We start from the raw sequence: 19,443 nt of genomic DNA on the forward strand, positions 1-19,443 counted from the left end.
CGCAAAAGTTGAAAACTTTTTGGTTGTACATTGGTATCATCCAAAGATATTCGGTTTTCGCACTCTAACTTCAGTAAAAGTAAAATGGAAATATATGAAATTTAGACAAAAGATTTATGACCATGAAAGGAAGGGTGGGATTGATTTGGGGTATTTTGGTCTCAACAGTTTAGGAATAAGGGGCCAAATTAGCATTGTTTTTGGTTTTTGCTCTATAACTTAAGTATTGGTAAACAGAAATCTATGATATTTTAACATAAGGTCTATGGCCACATAAGGAGGGATGGGATAGATTTTGGTAATTTTAGTTCCAACAGTGTAGGATTTAGGGGCCAAAAACAGGCCCCAAATAAGCATTTTTCTTGGTTTTTGAACAATAACTTTAGTATAAGTTAATAGAAATCTATAAAGGTTTATGACCACAAAAGGTAGGTTTGGATTAATTTTGGAGTTTTGGTCCCAAGGAATAAGGGGCCAAAATTAAACTTTGTTTGATTTCATTAAAAAAATGAATTACGGTATTGTGCTTCTTTGATATGCCAAATCTAACCATGTCCAAATTCTTAATTTTAGGTCCTGTTTTCTTATTGGTCTACATTAAAGTCCAAAGGGTCAAAAATTAAAATAAGCTTGATTTTATTAAAAATTGAATTCTTGGGGTTCTTTGATATGGTGAGTCTTAACATGTACTTAGATTTTGATAATGGGCCCAGTTTTCAAGTTGGTCCAAATCGGGGTCAAAAATTATTATACTAAGTATTGTGCAATAGCAAGAAATTTTCAATTGTGCAGTATTCTGCAATAGCAAGAAATCTTCAATTGCACAGTATTGTTCAATAGCAAGAAATGTTCAATTGCACAGTATTGCACAATAGCAAGAAATCTCCAATTGCACAGTATTGTGCAATAGCAAGAAATTTTTAATTGCACAGTATTGCACAATAGCAAGAAATATTCAGTTGCACAGGATTGTCCCTTTTTCAAATTGGTCTACATTAAGATCCAAAGGGTCAAAAATTGAACTTTGTTTCATTTCAACAAAAATTGAATTCTTCGGATTCAAACGCATTGATCTCAGGAATTCTTCACTGTTGTTCCCTCAATAACTGCATAAACAGTTTCTAATCATTATTCATTCGAAACCATTTTATTATACCAATGTCTCACACACAACATAATATAGTATACTGTTGTCTATCAGTCCATCATCCACACTTCAGACAATAACTAGAAAACACTTCCCCCTACTTTCAAAAACATTTGTTGAAATGTTTATATCTATTGACATAAGCTCCACATCGATTTTATAAATTTTCGAATTTTCATTTCCATGTTATGAAGAGAGATTTTATCCTTAAAAAAGAGACAATTTTCCAATTTTGAACAATAACACAAAAATGCATCCATCACCTTTAATTAAACTTTGGTGAATTGTTTACACTATTGACCTTAGGTCCCTTTTGATTGTAATAAATTTCAGATTATACATTTTCGTGTTATGAATTTTTATATATGCTAAAAAAAAGAAGGGATTTTATAGTTTTTGGACACCTATAAGTGCAGGAGTTTCTGGCTACATTGGAGGCCTTCAGCTGTTGTCTACTCTATGGTTGGGTTGTTGTCACTTTGACACTTTCCTCATTTCCCATCTCAATTATTCACATAAACACTTCCACATCATTTTATAAAACTTGGGTGAATTGTCTAAGTCTGTTGACTTCAGCTACATTCCAAAATTTAAAACAAGATTAACAACTACAGGTCCCCAAATAGCCTTCAACAATGACAAAAGCTCATACAGCACAGTCAGCTATAAAAGACCTTAAAATGACAAATATAAAACAAATGAAATGAGAAAACAAATAGACTAATAATTGTACAAAACAAAATAGTTCAACCTTTAAGCAAGCTTAAAAGGAATCAAGACATATCATGCGCTTACAGTGCAGCTATTTATTAACAAACTCCATATTCAAACACTCAAACAACTAATCCACAGAGAGGGGTGGTAGTTGAAGCCCCCCCCTTTTATCAGTCAATGCATTTGAATGAAGACATGTACACATCAACTCAATTTGTTAATACACATTTCCAGTCTAGCTTTCAATACATTTGTAACGACCTTTAACCCCACTGACAATTTGCGTCTGTGTCCATACTTGTTTTATATTTGAAATATGTTTTTTAGACATTTTTAGTTCGATGGAAGTTTTTATAAAGTACTGCAGTTTCCAATGTTCTCGAACAGCAAAAAAACCTTGGCAAAACGGGAGGATACATAGTTACACAGCTCATGCAGAAAATAACCCAAAACATCGTATAGAAGGTAAAAACATGGATAGACATATTGCTGGCATTGGACTGTTGTCTGCTCTTTGTTCGGGTTGTTTTCTCTTTGGCACATTCCTCGTTTGGTTTCCATTCCAAATTTTTACGACTGCATCTTCGCTGGGAACAGAAATCAGAACCCTCAAGAATGTCTAACGTTTTTTGGAAAAAGCCCTTCGCAATTCCATCTTTCTATATTGTGTTTAAAGTCAAATAGTTTTAATTTAACCATAATTTTCTTTTTGAATGTAACCAGCTTTCATATTTCAAATGGACACAGAAAAGGAATCTTATTTTATATATGTATAGGATTGGTCTGAAGTCGGAATTAGTTATTAAAAGAAACTTAACTATCTAGAGAAAAACGTAGAAATATTAAATATGGCGTACAAATGCTTTGTAAAAGATTGTCCTCTATAGCCAGAAGCGAGTTTTAGCGCATTTAAAGGGAAACTTCGCAAAAAAATCAAAAATTGATATTATGTCCATTCTGTATAAAAAGGCTCAAATTTATAGATATTAAAGTTTTATTCCGCTAGATAAGAGATCAACATCGATTTTAAATTCTGAGTATCAATTTTCTACGCTCCGCCATTTTGTCACTCTTCTACGATTATAATCACGATATGTCTATAAAACACAAAGGACCAAAACTACAGTAACCGATGTAGTCGTAATTGCGTGTCGATATCTTGTCAATCGTACGATTGTTTTATCTGACTAACTATAAACTTGATACGGAAAATGTTCTTATTTTTTTTTAAATTACCATTATTATATATCTGTTATTTTTAAACTGTTAATATTGGAATTAGTTAAAAAGTCAAAGTTCAAAAATAAATAAGTGTTCCGTGAAAATTGTTTTCAAAAATCTAATTCGTTCATAATTCTTTAAAGTAATAAACTTTATTCAAATAAATTCGGATCTTTCCTCATCTGATCACCAGCATGGCTAAAGGTATTACTCCCAAAGGTATTGTGAGGGGTGTGAGGACTCAGGTGACACGTCCAGGTATTCAAGCGATTTCCTGTCGGGCTTGCAAGTTCATCATGCATCGTTTCACTTCTGTAGGTATTGATCAGTGTACACGGCAGACTTATAACTTTCCCTTTTGAACTATCAGGTGTATAATACACATCTCTGTCTTGTGTGTCCGAAAGTGATATGATGCCAATAACTTAACTCGTACGCTTGTTTATAAATAACATTTCTGGTGTAAAGAATATTATTTCTGAAAATATAAAAAATACCACCAAAAAAAAAAAATTTGAAGAAATAAAAATCTATATACATATTTTTTCCGAGGGTTAATTTGGGAAAATGTAATTTGTCAATAGTAAAGGACAGACTGGAACATACCAAAAATATTGATTTAAAAATGTACGCACTTGTTGATGTTGGCTTATACGCCTGGATAGAAAGTTACGGAACTATAGTGCAATTTAAAATATATACATGTATCAGACTATATTGTATACCAAAAGAAGAAGAAGAAGAAAAGAACCAGTTTGATTTAAATACAAGTCGATATATATCTTGCTTTGGTTCATCGAAGTTATGAACAAAGTAAAATCCCAGTTTTATATATCAATTAGATTGTTCTCGAATAAAGGAAGAAATTCGTCATCATCACAATTATTCCGACATTCATGTAAAATATATGCAACTGGACGTACACTAATAATCCCAAAGGGATGTGAGTATTTTCTAGGAAAACTATTGAGTATTAAAGTTTCAAATCAATTTCGGGATTTATTTTCTTTCTTGCCGTGATATGATAGCAATTTAAAGAATAAACTGCTTGTTTGCTTGAGCGGTATTCTTGCCAGTTGAACAGCCTTATAAGTTACATTCAAAAATAGGAAAAGATGACATAAAATTCGTTGTCTTTTGTTTTTGAACATCGTTGGTCAAATAGATAGAGTATTATACGTTGTGAGACGAGGACTATTTCAACAAATACTATAAATACAAGTGGAAGTTTTCGTTTTTTGCAATTTGAGAGTAAATGATGTATCAAACGTTCAAGAATACGCATGTAAAATGTGTCACTGGATATAAAAAAAATCAATCTCAAAACCTACTTCCGTATGGAACTTCCCCTTTCAGTGACCTGCAAATTTAACAGATGATACACTTTATAAGATTTACATGTCCAACAACGACCCACTGCTCTACATGTGTTACTGACAGCCTAAGATAGTAATTCTTCTGTTAGGTCAATTCTCTTTCGAACAATACCAGAAAACATGGAAAATAAGTTCTTTAAATTTTGACTCTGGGAATTAACACCATTTTTTCGTGCGACAAACTTTATTTCTGGCGATGAGCAGACATGGGCGGAAAACAATAAACAGATAGGTTTAATATTTGTTCATTCATTTAACATGTATAATATGAATACGATTGTACTTAAAAAAAACTTATATAGTTAGTTCCAAGAACAACCGGGTCCAGACAAACTGTTCTGATATCGATGCTGCTACTAATGCATTCACCCAATTCAATATTACCATCAAAGAGAGTAAAGTCGTGGCAACAAAGACATTTCGTTATAGTAGGGTGCCCAATCAACAAATTTTATCGATTTGCCTTAACGGAATAACATACGGCTATATTTTATATCGTTGGAAAGAGGAGAACAAGCCTCATCGAAATAGCGTTGTCGTCGTTGTCTGCCGTGGTCACGTTTTTTTTTAAATCAGGGTCAAAGGTCAAAGCAAAAAATCAAGAAAAATGCACAGTCAAATTAAGATAGCTTGTTTCTCCTACAAATATGCGTTTTGAGCAAAATAAAGACAACCAATTTATAGAAAAATATCTTTTGTATCTACATGTAGAACTTGTTTTATATTTTTATCGCTAAAAATGACTTTAGACTGACTTTTTTGCATATAGGGTGCAAATTTTAAAATTTCAATAAGCCGTTAAATAGAGGTGACCTTGACCTATTTCAATTTCTAAATTTGATTTTTTTGTATTCAATTCGGTACAAGTACCATCTAAAGATGTTTTTAAGATCTTAACTTTAATCATTTGTCGAAAAAATAATTGTGATTTTCACGTCTTTTGATAGTAAGGTGTTCGTCAGTTTCTAGGAAAAAATCAACTTTCTGTTATTGGGTGTTAAAGAGTATACATAAATGATTTGTTTCGAAATTAACGTCGAATTTGGTTGAATATAAAGCTCTATGTATAGCTTTGCTTTACAGAAGTAAAAATTACTGCAAACAGAGAAAAAGGGGGAGGGGTAAAAGTTTTGACAACAAAATATGTGATTAGAAACAGGTAAAACACCCTATCCTACATACACAGATGACCAAATGAGCAACAATTGGCTATAATGTTTATAAGTATTCGAAAAATATAATAAGGGAGAGGGTTATATACAGCACCGATGTATTTTACAAACAATTGCAAACACAATAGGCGTGAGAAACCAAAGGAACATTAAAAACTTATAAAATGAAGACTTCAGTATGGCAAAAACACGAAAAAGAAATGCAAACAGAAAATTATGATCATGGCTAGTTTTACCTACACTACATTCTATGGTCTCCTGTAGTTCCCCGACCAACGTCAAAGAACATATAGTAGGTTTTTTTATTATCATTTGTTTTAATACATATCTTTCCCCACTAGATAGATTATTACTATATTTCCCACGATTTCAAAATTGAGTAGATGTTTTATTTATTATTTAGAAAATATTATGGACTGCGTTTTTTCATTCGATAGCTAACAATGATTTATAAGATACTCATACAGAAAAAATGAAATCTTATAAATCGTCATCTTTGTCGTCATCAATGTGTCTAACTACAACCACACGAGTATTTACATTTTAACATATGTCATATGCCTGACATTGGCATACATCTATACATGATAGATTTTGTTCGAAGCAAATGCAACCCTTTGAAAACACAGAATTCCCCTTACAAGTAGAAACTAAATCTTGCAGCAATTCAGATGACATATGACCTTCGAGATAGAAAGGAACAAGTCATTGTCCATTCTGAAGAGGAGAATGTTAAGGTAGTTCTTCTACATGGGAAGACATCGAATTTACGTCTGGAGTGAAACTCTTATTACATATTGTTTAAAAGTAGATTCGCAAGTAAGACAAGGGAGAAATTTTAAATTGTAGCCAATTTTACGCTCAAATTGTTTAGGTCACAGTGATCTATTTTTAGTTTTGACTTGAGATCATTCAACCTGACAACAAGATCTCGATCTGCATCTATAGGTTCAGCGAAGTCACAATAAGAAAGGATTGACAAATCGGTAAAATCATCTGGGCTGTCCTTCAAGACTAAAAAACAGTGCGCTTGTTGATCATAAACAGGGTCCAATACGTTGTATCGCATCATGTAACAGCATGATAGAAAGTTACAGATGGCAAACCCGAGACTATTACATATTTCGTGGACAGGTATACAGTAGTGGTCGTTTGTTTATGTAATTTATACGTGTTTTTTTATATCGATTAGACCGTTGGTTTTCCCGTTTGAATGGTTTTACACTGGTAATTTTTGGGCCCTTTATATAGCTTGTTGTTCGGTGTGAGCCAAGGTTCCGTGTTGAAGGCCGTACATTGACCTATAATGTCAATTTTTTAAACTTTTTAAATTATTATTTGGATGAAGAGTTGTCTCATTGGCACCCACACCACATCTTCCTATATCTATATAGATGCAAAAATCTCATATACAAGTTATAGTGTCTGTTTGAAACCATAGCTCCTGTGTATGCTGCATGGAGTGGATGTAAGGAAATCATAAGATTATACCATATATATCTTGTGACTTTCTTATTATCATACCCTTGATTCCTTTCCAACCTATCTCTTTGTCTTCATGAATAGCATGCCTAATTATATAAAATCATGCGAGTATCTAAGTACTACATCGGGCGTAAAACATAATTCGTCAAACCTAAATACTCTTTCTGTGCTGATTTAAGGTCCTTGGAAGTGCTAGCTAGAATATGACTTCATCGTGTATCATAGTAACTTTTGATCTATCATGATGCTAACAGACGGACAAGAACTTGATTCAGCTTTTTAAAAAAAACTTCAGTTGTGTCTGCTAGTCTAAGATTTGTAGCAAGAATGATGTTACAACATTTTGTAATCATCAGTACGAAAATGGTCTAGGTCTGAAGCATCATACAATAAACTCAAATCTTTCCGTGCTCTCATAGCCTCGATAAAGCTTTTGTTTGTGCTTATTCCTCGCTTATTAATAAGCAATTCAGTAGAAAAACACTGACATATAACACACTTATCCCATTGTTTTTCATGTGTAATTCGTTTCTGGCATGATGAGCATAGTTTAACAGGACTGTAAATGTGTGCCATATTCCGGGTCTGAAACGTGATCGAAGGATTTGATTTGTATATTACAATTATAAGAAAACTATCAATACAAAAATTAAATTAAAGGTATAAAAACCAACAAAAATAAATCCAATTACAAAACAACGATCTTCAAACTAACTGGACTATTCCAAATATACAATTTGACCATACAACAATCAAGAAATAGAAATGAAATTAGTAACAATGGTCCTAGTTAATGACCTAGTAGTGTAAGCTACAAAACGGTTAACGGCACGAGAAAAGGCGTGTTTGAAACAAGGCAGAATTATCACTAAATTTGTGTTTTAAATTGCTTTTTTCTTCTCACCTATTAATATTACACAAAAGATATTTGGCACACATATCAACCATGTCTTATTGATGTAATCAGATTAAAAATCCCGTGAAAGTGACACGTAATAGATTTTCTTTTGTTCAAAAAGTGTTAAATTTCAGCTAAAAAAATAGCCTTACTAAAATCATGAAATACTTATGCTTAAGTTATATAAAGCTTTTCAGCTTTCGTTATATGATAAATTTAATGTTTAAGCTAAATGATAAGTATCATTTGAACAATTAACACAGAAAGCAATAATTTTATTTTTCGTGTTGAAGATGATCTGTATGATGAGGTATCTGTGGGTACCCTAAGAAACCACAAAATTTTGAAAAACGTGACCACGGCAGCATACGACGACATTCATGATTAAAAAATATGATGATTTTCCAATCGTTTGGATATACATATAGCCGTATGTTATCCGTTAACTTAAACTCGTTAACTAGACGTCTTTTTCGATACTGGGCACCCTACTATTAATAACGGCATAATTATGCATTTAGTACACGAACACCAATCTGTGTTTTAAAAACTAGCGATGGTTGCTAAGGATATCTTAATTTCGGGAACTTTCTGCAGCTTCCATTTCATGGAGCTCTTCTTCGGTATACTCTGGCTCTAGTGTGTACCCAAAATGACCATACTCTCGTGAAATCTGACTATTTTGACTGACTGGAACCACTGTTATAGTACTATCATTCTCCGAACAAGACATTTTTAGTTATGATTTTATGATAAATTTTTGGACCATATATAAACTTTTCCTACTACACCGAGTTTTAATGCCAAGCGATAGACATATTTTAGGTACCAATTAAGTAATTGAATGAGTAATAGATAACAATAATTAATCAGACATGTGCAAAGTATTTTTTCTTTGTTCGTACATATTATATTCCGCTTCGGTAGAGTTATCTACTTATCTTCAGATAGTTTCAGATATCAATTAATACATGGCTTTTAAAAGTCTAAATGTAAGTGTTCTCGCACATTGTTTGCCTAAAAAGAAAATCAAAATGCTTTGGTAAAGCTATTTCTAATTTCCCCTTTTTAATGAGACATAAATCAAGGACAAGAGGTGTATATCATTTCATTCTGACACATGAATTAAGTTTCCCGTCTTTAACCGAAAATTGTTTATTACTTAGTAAATTAATTTATTTGAATTGAAATAAATGATACAGCAAATATAATTAAATAATTCCACGGCGATCTATTTTTATTTGTCACAAACTTGAATTAATATTATAGATGTGTATATTGAATGCTCCCTTGTTTTAGAATCCACTGATCCGAATAGACAGTCACACCTGACAAGGTGTGCCCTAGAGGCGTGGTTAAATACCGAAGTGCAAATAACAATTTACCTTTCAACAAGCCATCTACGAGTATTCAATTTGCCACAGAACCGTGAATACACACATCGCATAAATCTAGTCATAGCAGAGATAGTAAAAGGTCAATATAAGAGTACACCAACATATTGTCTTTACAGATTATTGTACTTTAATTTGTAACTGTTCACCTCATATATCAGTCCGAAAATGCATTAATTAATAAATTTATAACTTTTTTGGTTGTCTACAAAAATAATTCGAATATATACGTTTAACATAGAAAATTTATCTCATGAATGTGTACAATTGCACGTCTGTGCGTCTTATCGTCTTATTATCGGATGTTTATTAGATAAACCATAAGTCATCGGCGCGCTTACGATTACGTTTAAATATCATTAAAAACCAAGACTTTTACTGATTGTATTTTAAATCCCGGCATGCAAAAACCAGGAGAAAACGTCACGACCTACAGGAAGTAGTTAATAATTTTTCATTAATTGTTGAATTTCTCCTTTATTACTGGACATATAGCGATAAAACTTTGTGAATATATATATTTTGTCATAATGAACATATTTAAACCATAAGTAAAAAATCGCGAATTTTCCCTTTAAATCTATCAACGATGAATATTTTTGTCTCAGGAAATATGATTTTCTTAAACAGACTGGGATAATTTATTTATTTCATCAGATATTGCATTGCTTCTTAGGTTCTATGTTAATCTAAATAATGAAATGGTACTCGTTTTCTCGTCTCCGTTCCTAGAGTACATTAATTTGATAGTATGAAGATAAGAATGTTTTAAGTATTTGTTTTATGACAAAAGAAAGGACAGCAATATACCATCAGTTCAACAGTTGTCATCCTTAAATTCATTCCCAGATAATCAGATAATTCGATAGTACCAATTGAAAATCGATAATAGGTCACTGTCTTTTTCATCTCAAACTATATTACAAAATGACAATTTAACTTTCATTTGCAATACAATTTTCGCACTTTAATAGAATAACTTCTTAACTTTATGAAAACGGAATTAAATTTGGTGAACGTAATAGATTTTTTAAAAAGATATTTAAATATGAAATAGATTTTTCAAATAGTTTCATTTGTGTAAAAAAAAAATTAACAGTCATTTACTTGGTGACATGAATTATTCCTACATATTGTAAAGTAATTAAATGTGATCTCTTTTTTAAATCAGATGTGTAGATATAATATATCCTTGCATTCAGACTTGTAGCAACAGTCATTCCTCAAAAAATCCGTAATGAAACCCAAAGTCGAAATTAAAGTCATCATGTTGTAACGGAACAAAAACTTAATGAATGTATCTATTTCCCTTTTTATCTTTCTTTTCATGGTGACTATGCAAACTAATGTTATAAATTATACATGGATAACTGAAATATGCACACCACTCACTTGCATTAACCATTTTTAAACTAACTGTATATTCTGAATCGCTAAATCATTGTATTTATTGCATGTTATGTTTTCAAAGCTGATTTGTATGCAACAACTTTAAAGTGAATGGTAAATTTAGTAAAAAATGAGAATTTGCATAGTTTTGTGATTATGAAAAACAGATCATTGTCTCTGCACACATTTTGTATTGTGGTTACGTCTGTGGTTACGACCTTTAACATTATCATAACTTCGTGCCCTTAATAGTGTTTGAATGTATTTGTTTCATTGTATTTGTTTTCGCTATACATTTCAGCATTAACCCATAACATGTTTTTTTTTATTATTTCTACAGCAAACATGTTACATTTCATGTATATGAATTTAAATGATTGGTTATTTAGTTGGTACATGTATGTTTTGATTAAATTTGAAATACCTGCTTTGTATTGCACAAAAAATATTTTCCTGGTGATATTTCTAAAAGTAATAATTTGCTTGTGTGGATTGTTTTACGATGATGATAGAAGTTTCTAAAGACCTGGATTGGCTATACAGCACTGACACGGTCGGTTATACGTTTTACATATAACGTTTGTCACTTCGGGTCTTTTATAGGTTAGACCCCTCCGTATATCATTCAGTATGCCTTTGAAATATACGGCCCGGAAACAGACTAGCTTTTATAGCTTACTAAATGTGCGATATGGGTTTTGGTCATTGTTGAACGCCGTGTGTGACCTATAGTCAAATTCTACTTCTACAGATTTTTATACTAAATGAGCAAGTTTTTAAAATAATTTTTAAAGAGGATTCAAAGAGGTAAAATTGTTAGTATAGACGAACAACTGTTAGAACCGTTCCTTTTTGTTTGGTATTTATAACTAGCTATATTCTAGGCGTTTTTGTTGTAGATTTATACTCTGAAAGGCGTAATTATAACGTTATATTGTAAATTCAGCTCATATACTAAAATGTGGGAATTGGTTTCAATGAAATGGTTATACTATAACCGTTAAAATTACATAAAAGGTTGTTTTAATCAAGAAAAGATAAACATATGGTTGGTTATGTAAAGGTGTGGAACAAATGCATCACATCCTTCATAGTATTACAACATCCCTGAGTGTCTTGACCAATAAGGTAGTCTAAAAATCACGATTAGTTCTGATGAATATTAAGTACTCAATTTCCTTATCAAAATTTAATAATTTACATCAAAATTTGTTTGTATGGAAAAAATCATAATTGAAATAAATTGATAAAAACCGTTAAATCAATTTATTCAGTTTCAATAATCTCAATTTGGGATTTCCATAATTTGTTGAAAAATAAGGTAGGCCTCCTTGATTTTGTTAGGGAAACACAAATGACATATTTCTACCTGGCTTTACATGGACAAAAAATCAATTGGAATTGATTATTGACTTAGCTACTCGACCCGCACTACGTTTCTGCAATCCTTTATTTCCTACCCATCAAAGATCACCAAAGCTCCTATTTAATTTGGATGCGATTGGTTTTCAAAGATTCAATATACTGCCATAAAATCTAACTCGGATCACGTGGTGTCAATGGCTACTTAATTATGAAAGGCCAATTTAAATAAACCGACAAAGAGTATAACTTAAACTTCGAATCTTGCTTGGATACGAAAACATTTAAATATTAATTAACAATAATTATAACTCAACAGATGGACTTACATTTCCGTTTACGTAGATCTGTATATTAATAAATTCATTACAAAAATAAATACAAGTGTTTGTAATTTCACTTTGGACGAAGCTAAATAAGCGGAAGCATTTAAAGGCGGGAAACGTTCGGAACCCACGTTTTTTTTTCAAAGGTGTTATAAAGTTGCAAACTATTTAAGAAACAACACTTTTAACAAAATTACTGACGACAAAAGACTTTTTGGGAATTTCTACTTCAAGAACTAATTTAACTAATAAGGTATGTATTAAAGTTAGTTTTTTACTCTTATAAAGTTTTGTTAAACATTGTTAAAGATATATTATTTAGATAAATAGCAATAAATATGAGCACGAACATAAACTATTAACGTTTAAAGCAAAATATATTTAAGGTGTTAACAGATGGTTGTATTTCAGCAAAAGAATTTCCGACAAACACAAATTACTTTTTTTGGTAATATAAACAACATATATAAATGGACTGATCGAGTCATCATTAAATGGTCTTATTGACAATCTCAAAGTCATCTATCCTGGTTTTCGTCTGACTTGATTATCATATTAATAGCATGCATGCTAATTTAGACTTGGCAATCTATAGTTGAAATCAAGGTCATGGCATCATGATCTCCACGTACATCTGAGAGTTTATATTTTTTTCCCGTTGATATTGATCATTTCTATCTTGTGGTAACTCTTTCACAATTTTCAATACTATTTAGTATACATTTCCAAACCTCTGCTGCTGATACTGTTTCTTAATCACAACAAACTCTTACGAAATAACATGCTTGGCTTGCACATCTACACATACTATACATTATATGAAGGTCGTTGACTTTTATTAATCAAGAAACTACAGCTGTACTAGTAAAAACAAGGAGAACGCAATGAGTGAGAAAAATCAAGGTATGTAAGTTTGTTTAATATCATCCATTTAATAATTCTTACTAAAATATGCGAAAAATGTAACATATGTAAAAGCAAAACATTTTGGGTAAATTAGATAGAGGTTTCGTCTATGTTTCAAACTATAAAATTATAGGAATATTGGGAAAATGTGTGGATGATTGAAATGAATAATTATCTTTATTCAATATATCCCCATAAATACTTATGATACTATAATCAGTAAATAGGGTAGGGAAAAGCCACGAATTGTTCATGACTTTTTACATACAAGTTTCTTAATAAATGATGACCAGGTTACATAACATCGAAAACACTTGTAACTGAATACACACGTGCATACTACAACACATGCAAATCGATATTGCCTGTGTATAGTTTATTATATTATTCATTAGGATACTCAAATAATAATAAAAAAAGGGGGGATGCCTCCCGTTCACGCAGTAGCGATCGTCACTATATATATATATTGGCAGTAGCTGTTGTTTTTGTGCTTATGGTGTGCTAGATTAACCAGAAGGTTTTGAGTTTCTATGTTTCAACAAAGATGCAAAATTGAGATGGAATATGTGATAAGGCTACTTTAGTAAAGAACGGATCTGATAACAATGATCGATCTATTGACCAGGTCGATTTCACGTCAAACAGCATCAACAAATCGTACAATAAATTATAGGTCTTTCTGTATTTATAAGATTTAGATTGAAGACATCAATACTGACTTTAATAATGTAATATTACGATAAATATGTATTTAATATAACATGTTTAACAGCTATAAATAACATGTATGTTATTGATTTAAATTCATGTCTGTTAATTTTTGTTTGATATATATAAGTTATATACATGTAAGACCTAGTATATATTTCATTCAAAATTTTGAATTATATGTGATTGATAAGTTCGGTTTTTATTCTACTTTGGAAACAGTGTTAGCAAATACTTCACGATGATCTATACAGATATACACCTTCTTGTCTTTTTGGTCTTTTGTGGACATTAAAAAAATGAAACCAACAAAATATGTTAAAATTCCAGATCCTTACATCGTAGAAGGTACCAATCGCACCCCCTTCCCCGAATTGATAGCTTGAATATGTACCGTGATTCTCTGATACAAATTCACAAATATATATATATATATATATATATTGTTTGATCAACAACAAGCACTTGTCTCAGAATTATTTTTAATATATATACCTTAACATTAAGGTATATAGGAAAAAAAATTCTGAGACAAGTGCCTGTAATCAATACAACAACGTAAAAGTCGACTGTTCCAAAAAATAGGATTTTGAAGGAATTTGTTTTTACTAACAAATCGATTTTACACAAAATGTAGTACCTTCGGGAAATTTCACGGTTTTAAGAATAATGCATTACAAGTAAATTTTTCAAAGGTTCTATTTTAATTTTTTATCTGATATACCGTTCTGTTTTTTCTAAAACAAAAAAAAAGTAAGTTTCTAACCACTCGGAAAACATTCACTGTGACTGCTGTAAGTTTAAGAATCGTCTTTATAAATGATAGTGAAAAATATCACTATATACTAGTATATTATATACAAGTCTGTTATAAACAGGCACACATATACATGATATAGTGAAGGGCATACTATTGTCGTCAATACTTTATGCTTGTCAAATGTCTTATACTTTTGTGCTGATGCCTTATGTGTTTTGGTATCGATGATACATGTTAGTAAAGAAATGTTACCGCACCAAAAAGACTCGCGAGTCTTTGCCTGTTACTGTAATTCTTACATGTTATAAAGAGTCCAACAAAACATTTATTTGAATTTGACATAAAAATCATGTTGAAAATTAGTTCTACATTTAAGGTGGTACCTAACATTACAGGGAGATAAGTCAGCTAAACGTTTTAATTATGTTGTGTTGTAAAAGGAATATTAAGCTTCTCAATGATCAAAATTGGTTTTTGTCAAACTGAAATATAACCCAGTGTGCCAGTGTAATTATTCTGACAAAATGGTTGGTTCAAAATTTTTGATTTTTTTTATATTTTTGTTAAATGGTAAAGGTATAAGTACTTTGACAAACAAAATTTTATGAAAAATAAACGAGCCAAATTAATTTTAGTGCAAGTGTTGGGTACCACCTTAATTGCAGATTTTTGTGTCACATACATATATCTTGGGGGATTCAAATCATATCTTTTTTAATTTGTGTTATACATGTAGTTATTAATGTTTTTTTTTCTTAGAAACGATTGGATTAGGCGACTATCCAGCCCAACCTCAGGGATATCATAGTGGTGGTTATGCAGGTCAGTATACTATATATAGGCACTATAAAGGAGAAGCAAGATTTAAATATATAAACTAAATATTTAAATCAGTATATAGTGTTGGTTAATTTAAACCATAAGTTATTTTCCATCTTCCAAGTTCTGAAAACAGAGACAATTGAATAATGATGAGTTTTTTTCTTTCAGTTATTACAGTTATTTCAGAGATTCAATATCAAATTTATAAAAGATTAATCAAATGTGGTAATTCGATAATTTTTTTTTTATAAATATCGTTTGCTGATTTTTAGGAAACCCGAACCAACCTCCGCCTTACGATAGCAATACCCAAGGGTATGGTCAACCACAAGGTTATGCACAGCCACCCCCTCCTCAAGGATACAGTCAACAACCTGGCTTTGCACAGCCACCCCCTCCTCAAGGATACAGCCAACAAGCTGGGTACCAACCAGTACCTCAAGGCTATACACAACAAGGCTACCCGCAAACACAACATTATGGAAATCAACCGATGTATGGAGGTCAAGGACAAAATGTTATTGTAAGTTTAAAAAGCACATGCATGTATTTAAATAAACCAGTACATATTTAAAACGATACTTTTAAATGAGTACGAATAAAATAATATGCGATGTAAAATACACCATTAAAGTAGTCTTAGATACATTATATTTGTCTAACTTCTGTTATTGGCTTTATACTAGTTGTCAGTACCTGTGAGTTCTAAGAATCAGCTTCTACGTCCGGTTTATGTCAAGCCCTTTTCAACCAATTCGTTAAGTGTGTTCCTATTTAGTACTGTTAAACAACGGTCATAATGTTGGGGATTGTTCTTGCCTTCACACATGTTTAACACAGTATCTTTCATAGACGTGCCCGTTCGTAGTCAGGAGTGTGCAGTTCAGCATCTTCGCTAGCCAAGGGTTATTATCCACTCCCCTCCTCGTAACCCCTGGCTAGCGAAGATGGTAGTTAAGTGATTGTCTTTGATTCACGAAACGACCGTCATTTTGTTTTGTTGTACATTAATTGCTGCTAGTTTTCTCAATTGAATTCTTTCATATTGTGCATGTCTGTGTATTACCTTAGCTGTATTTGGCAAAATTTTTAGGAATATTTGGTCCTCAATGCACTTCAACTTTGTACTTTATTTGGCCCTCTATTTTTTTGGATTCGAGCGTCACTGATGAGTCTTTTGTAGATGAACCGTGCGTCTGATATCTATGATGAGTTTATTTCACAGCTGACTATATACTGTATTTGTTTTTTTCTCATTGTTGATAGTCGTACTGTTGCCTAATAATTGCTTCCAATTACTTAATTTGAAATTTGAAGGATGGTTGTTTCACTGACAGTCATTGCTACCACATCTCCTTATTTTAAAACAGTAAATGTATGAATACTATATATAGGTACTGCATTTGTGTATGAAAACGTATATTAACCAATGACACAACGCTAAATAGAAAATCAAACTAAACTTTTACTGCTCGCCTTCTCACTTTATTCTTCAGCTTTTTCATGATTGTTTGTCTGTTATTTTTTTCTCCTAGTCATACGCCTCTCGTATCTTCTCTTCTTTTTTTTTATTTTTTATTTTTATTTTAAAAGGACATTTTATCAGAACATGGAAAAATGTTTCATTGTGTTGCAAAATAGGATAATCAGTAAAATATACTACTCTGCTTGGAAACAGTGTCCAATTTTCTAATTTCATTTTTCTATACTGAAATTTCATTCTATTTGTAAACTCCGATTCATTAACATGTGTTTGGAGTTCATTTGACATCATTGGGATTTTTACAAAAACTCTAAACAAACTTTTACAATCTTTGTCCTTCAAAATGTTCCTAAGTGGATAGATGTTTCATCGGAAATCAAAACATGTGGCCTTATTTTATGTTTTGATGATTTTTGGAATGCTATATAGCAATAATAAAACTTATTATCTCTATGAATACATTATACCTTTACTTTACACAGGTTGCACAGCCTATGCCTGTAACTTCGGTAATGACCACCTCACAACCAAGACCAACCAATTGGTTAGTTCCAGCAATCCTGACGTGTCTATGCTGCTTCTGGCCAACTGGAATATGTGCTATATTAGCTGCTCGTAGTGTAAGTGTCTCTGTAAAGATTTCACTCTTTAAGTTTCTTAATCCTAATTATTCTAAATCCAAACATTTTGTTCTGTTTATTTTCAATTTCAACTTTCTTTGAACCCGGGGATTTCATGCATGTACATACTTAATATAGCAAAGTGACTAAGTATATCATATACATGTAGTTGCGAACCAAATTTTAAAGTTACAACGGACCAACAACATTCCAGTATGTGTAGTAGATATGAAAGTAATTTAAGTTTTATTTAAAGATTTAAACTGCATCTGTCAGTTTGTAATCAGTTTCTTGTACATGTACAATGTAGCACTTTTTAGAGAGGCTTATGTATGTTGTTTTTATATGTCTATGTGTCTTCTGTGAGACTAATATTTTTTAGTATTTTATCTTTGTTTGGCAATATTTTGAATTATTTTTTCTTTATTTCATTCCAACAGGCTAATCAAGCAGCTGATGAAGGAAACATGCCATTTGCTCAGGAAAAGGCAACTAAAGCTAGGAATTTCATAGTTATAACAGTTATACTTGGTGTCATATGCCTTGCAATATTTATAGTCTTGAGAGTTATGGGAACCTCATCGAGTTCCTCCTATTATGGCTAATTATAGAAACTGATTTCACCCTGGCTTCAATACAGCATTATAGACTATAATTTTTACATTTATGTTTGTGTCGGAAAGTCCATTACATTGTATTCCATGACTGTATAATCATGTAGTTGAATATTCAACATCATCATAAAATATGTTTATTGTTTAAATTTATTTGTTGAAGTTGTAATTTTTTGTCCAGCACACAATGAAAATGATAAAATATACTATCTGCATGATATAAAAATATTTGGAATGACTGCGAATGAGACAACTCTCCACAAGAGACCAAATGATGAAGAAGATAACAAGAATAAGTTCACTGCACGACCTTCAACAATAAGCAAAACCCATCCATAGAACAAAATTAATGGACCTTAAAATGACACATGTAAAACAATTCATCAGAAAACAATTTTTTATATATATACACATGGAAAAAAGGAAAAAAGTATATATATATTGCAACACCGAATTGAAATTCAAATCAAAAAACACTTTGTAATTTTTTGTGGTATAATTTGTTGAAATAGAACTAGTTAAACATTATTTAAATATCACATGAGTTATAATCAATAAATATCGACTCGATAAGTTCTTATCTGCGCATGCATCTACTGTACTCGTAAACAATAAAAAGATGTTTTTATCCTCATCGTTTTCAACACTTTAAATATTATAACCAAGTTTATAAAGTTATGTGATTGACACCTTGATTGTAATTGGTCATCCACAACTTATAACTGCAGCAATTCGCTGTGACAATTGCACGTATTGTTGGTCTGACTCTTCACCATTCCACTATAAGTCGATTTGAGAATACAAATCAGGCAACAAACGATGTTAAATGACCTTCCGAGATCAAGAAGACCCCGTGTAACATCTGCTAGGAAAATTCAGGCATAATGAAGGTTGGTCAGAAGGAAACCGATTGCAAACAATACAATCCTAAAAAGAGAGTGTTGACCATACAGGAGCCTTTAAACAAGAACTGTTCGAGATCGGCTCATCGCTACTGGTTATCGAGCGATAAGACCATTTCAGGAACCTTTGCATATGAACAG

The 19,443-nt window shown here is 31.6% G+C and overlaps 1 protein-coding gene across 1 annotated transcript; it reads left to right on the top strand.

Annotated features, from left to right (window-relative positions):
• The first annotated feature begins 13,139 nt into the window (after positions 1-13,139).
• LOC134683824 (uncharacterized) lies at positions 13,140-18,520 on the top strand. Its single transcript, XM_063543132.1, has 5 exons — positions 13,140-13,387; positions 15,621-15,683; positions 15,956-16,206; positions 17,649-17,786; positions 18,227-18,520. The coding sequence occupies exons 1-5, from the start codon at positions 13,369-13,371 to the stop codon at positions 18,389-18,391; spliced, it is 636 nt and encodes a 211-aa protein (XP_063399202.1). The 5' UTR covers positions 13,140-13,368; the 3' UTR covers positions 18,392-18,520.
• The last annotated feature ends 923 nt before the right edge of the window (positions 18,521-19,443 follow it).

Source organism: Mytilus trossulus, chromosome 9, assembly GCF_036588685.1.
Source record: "Mytilus trossulus isolate FHL-02 chromosome 9, PNRI_Mtr1.1.1.hap1, whole genome shotgun sequence".
NCBI lineage: Eukaryota > Metazoa > Mollusca > Bivalvia > Mytilida > Mytilidae > Mytilus > Mytilus trossulus.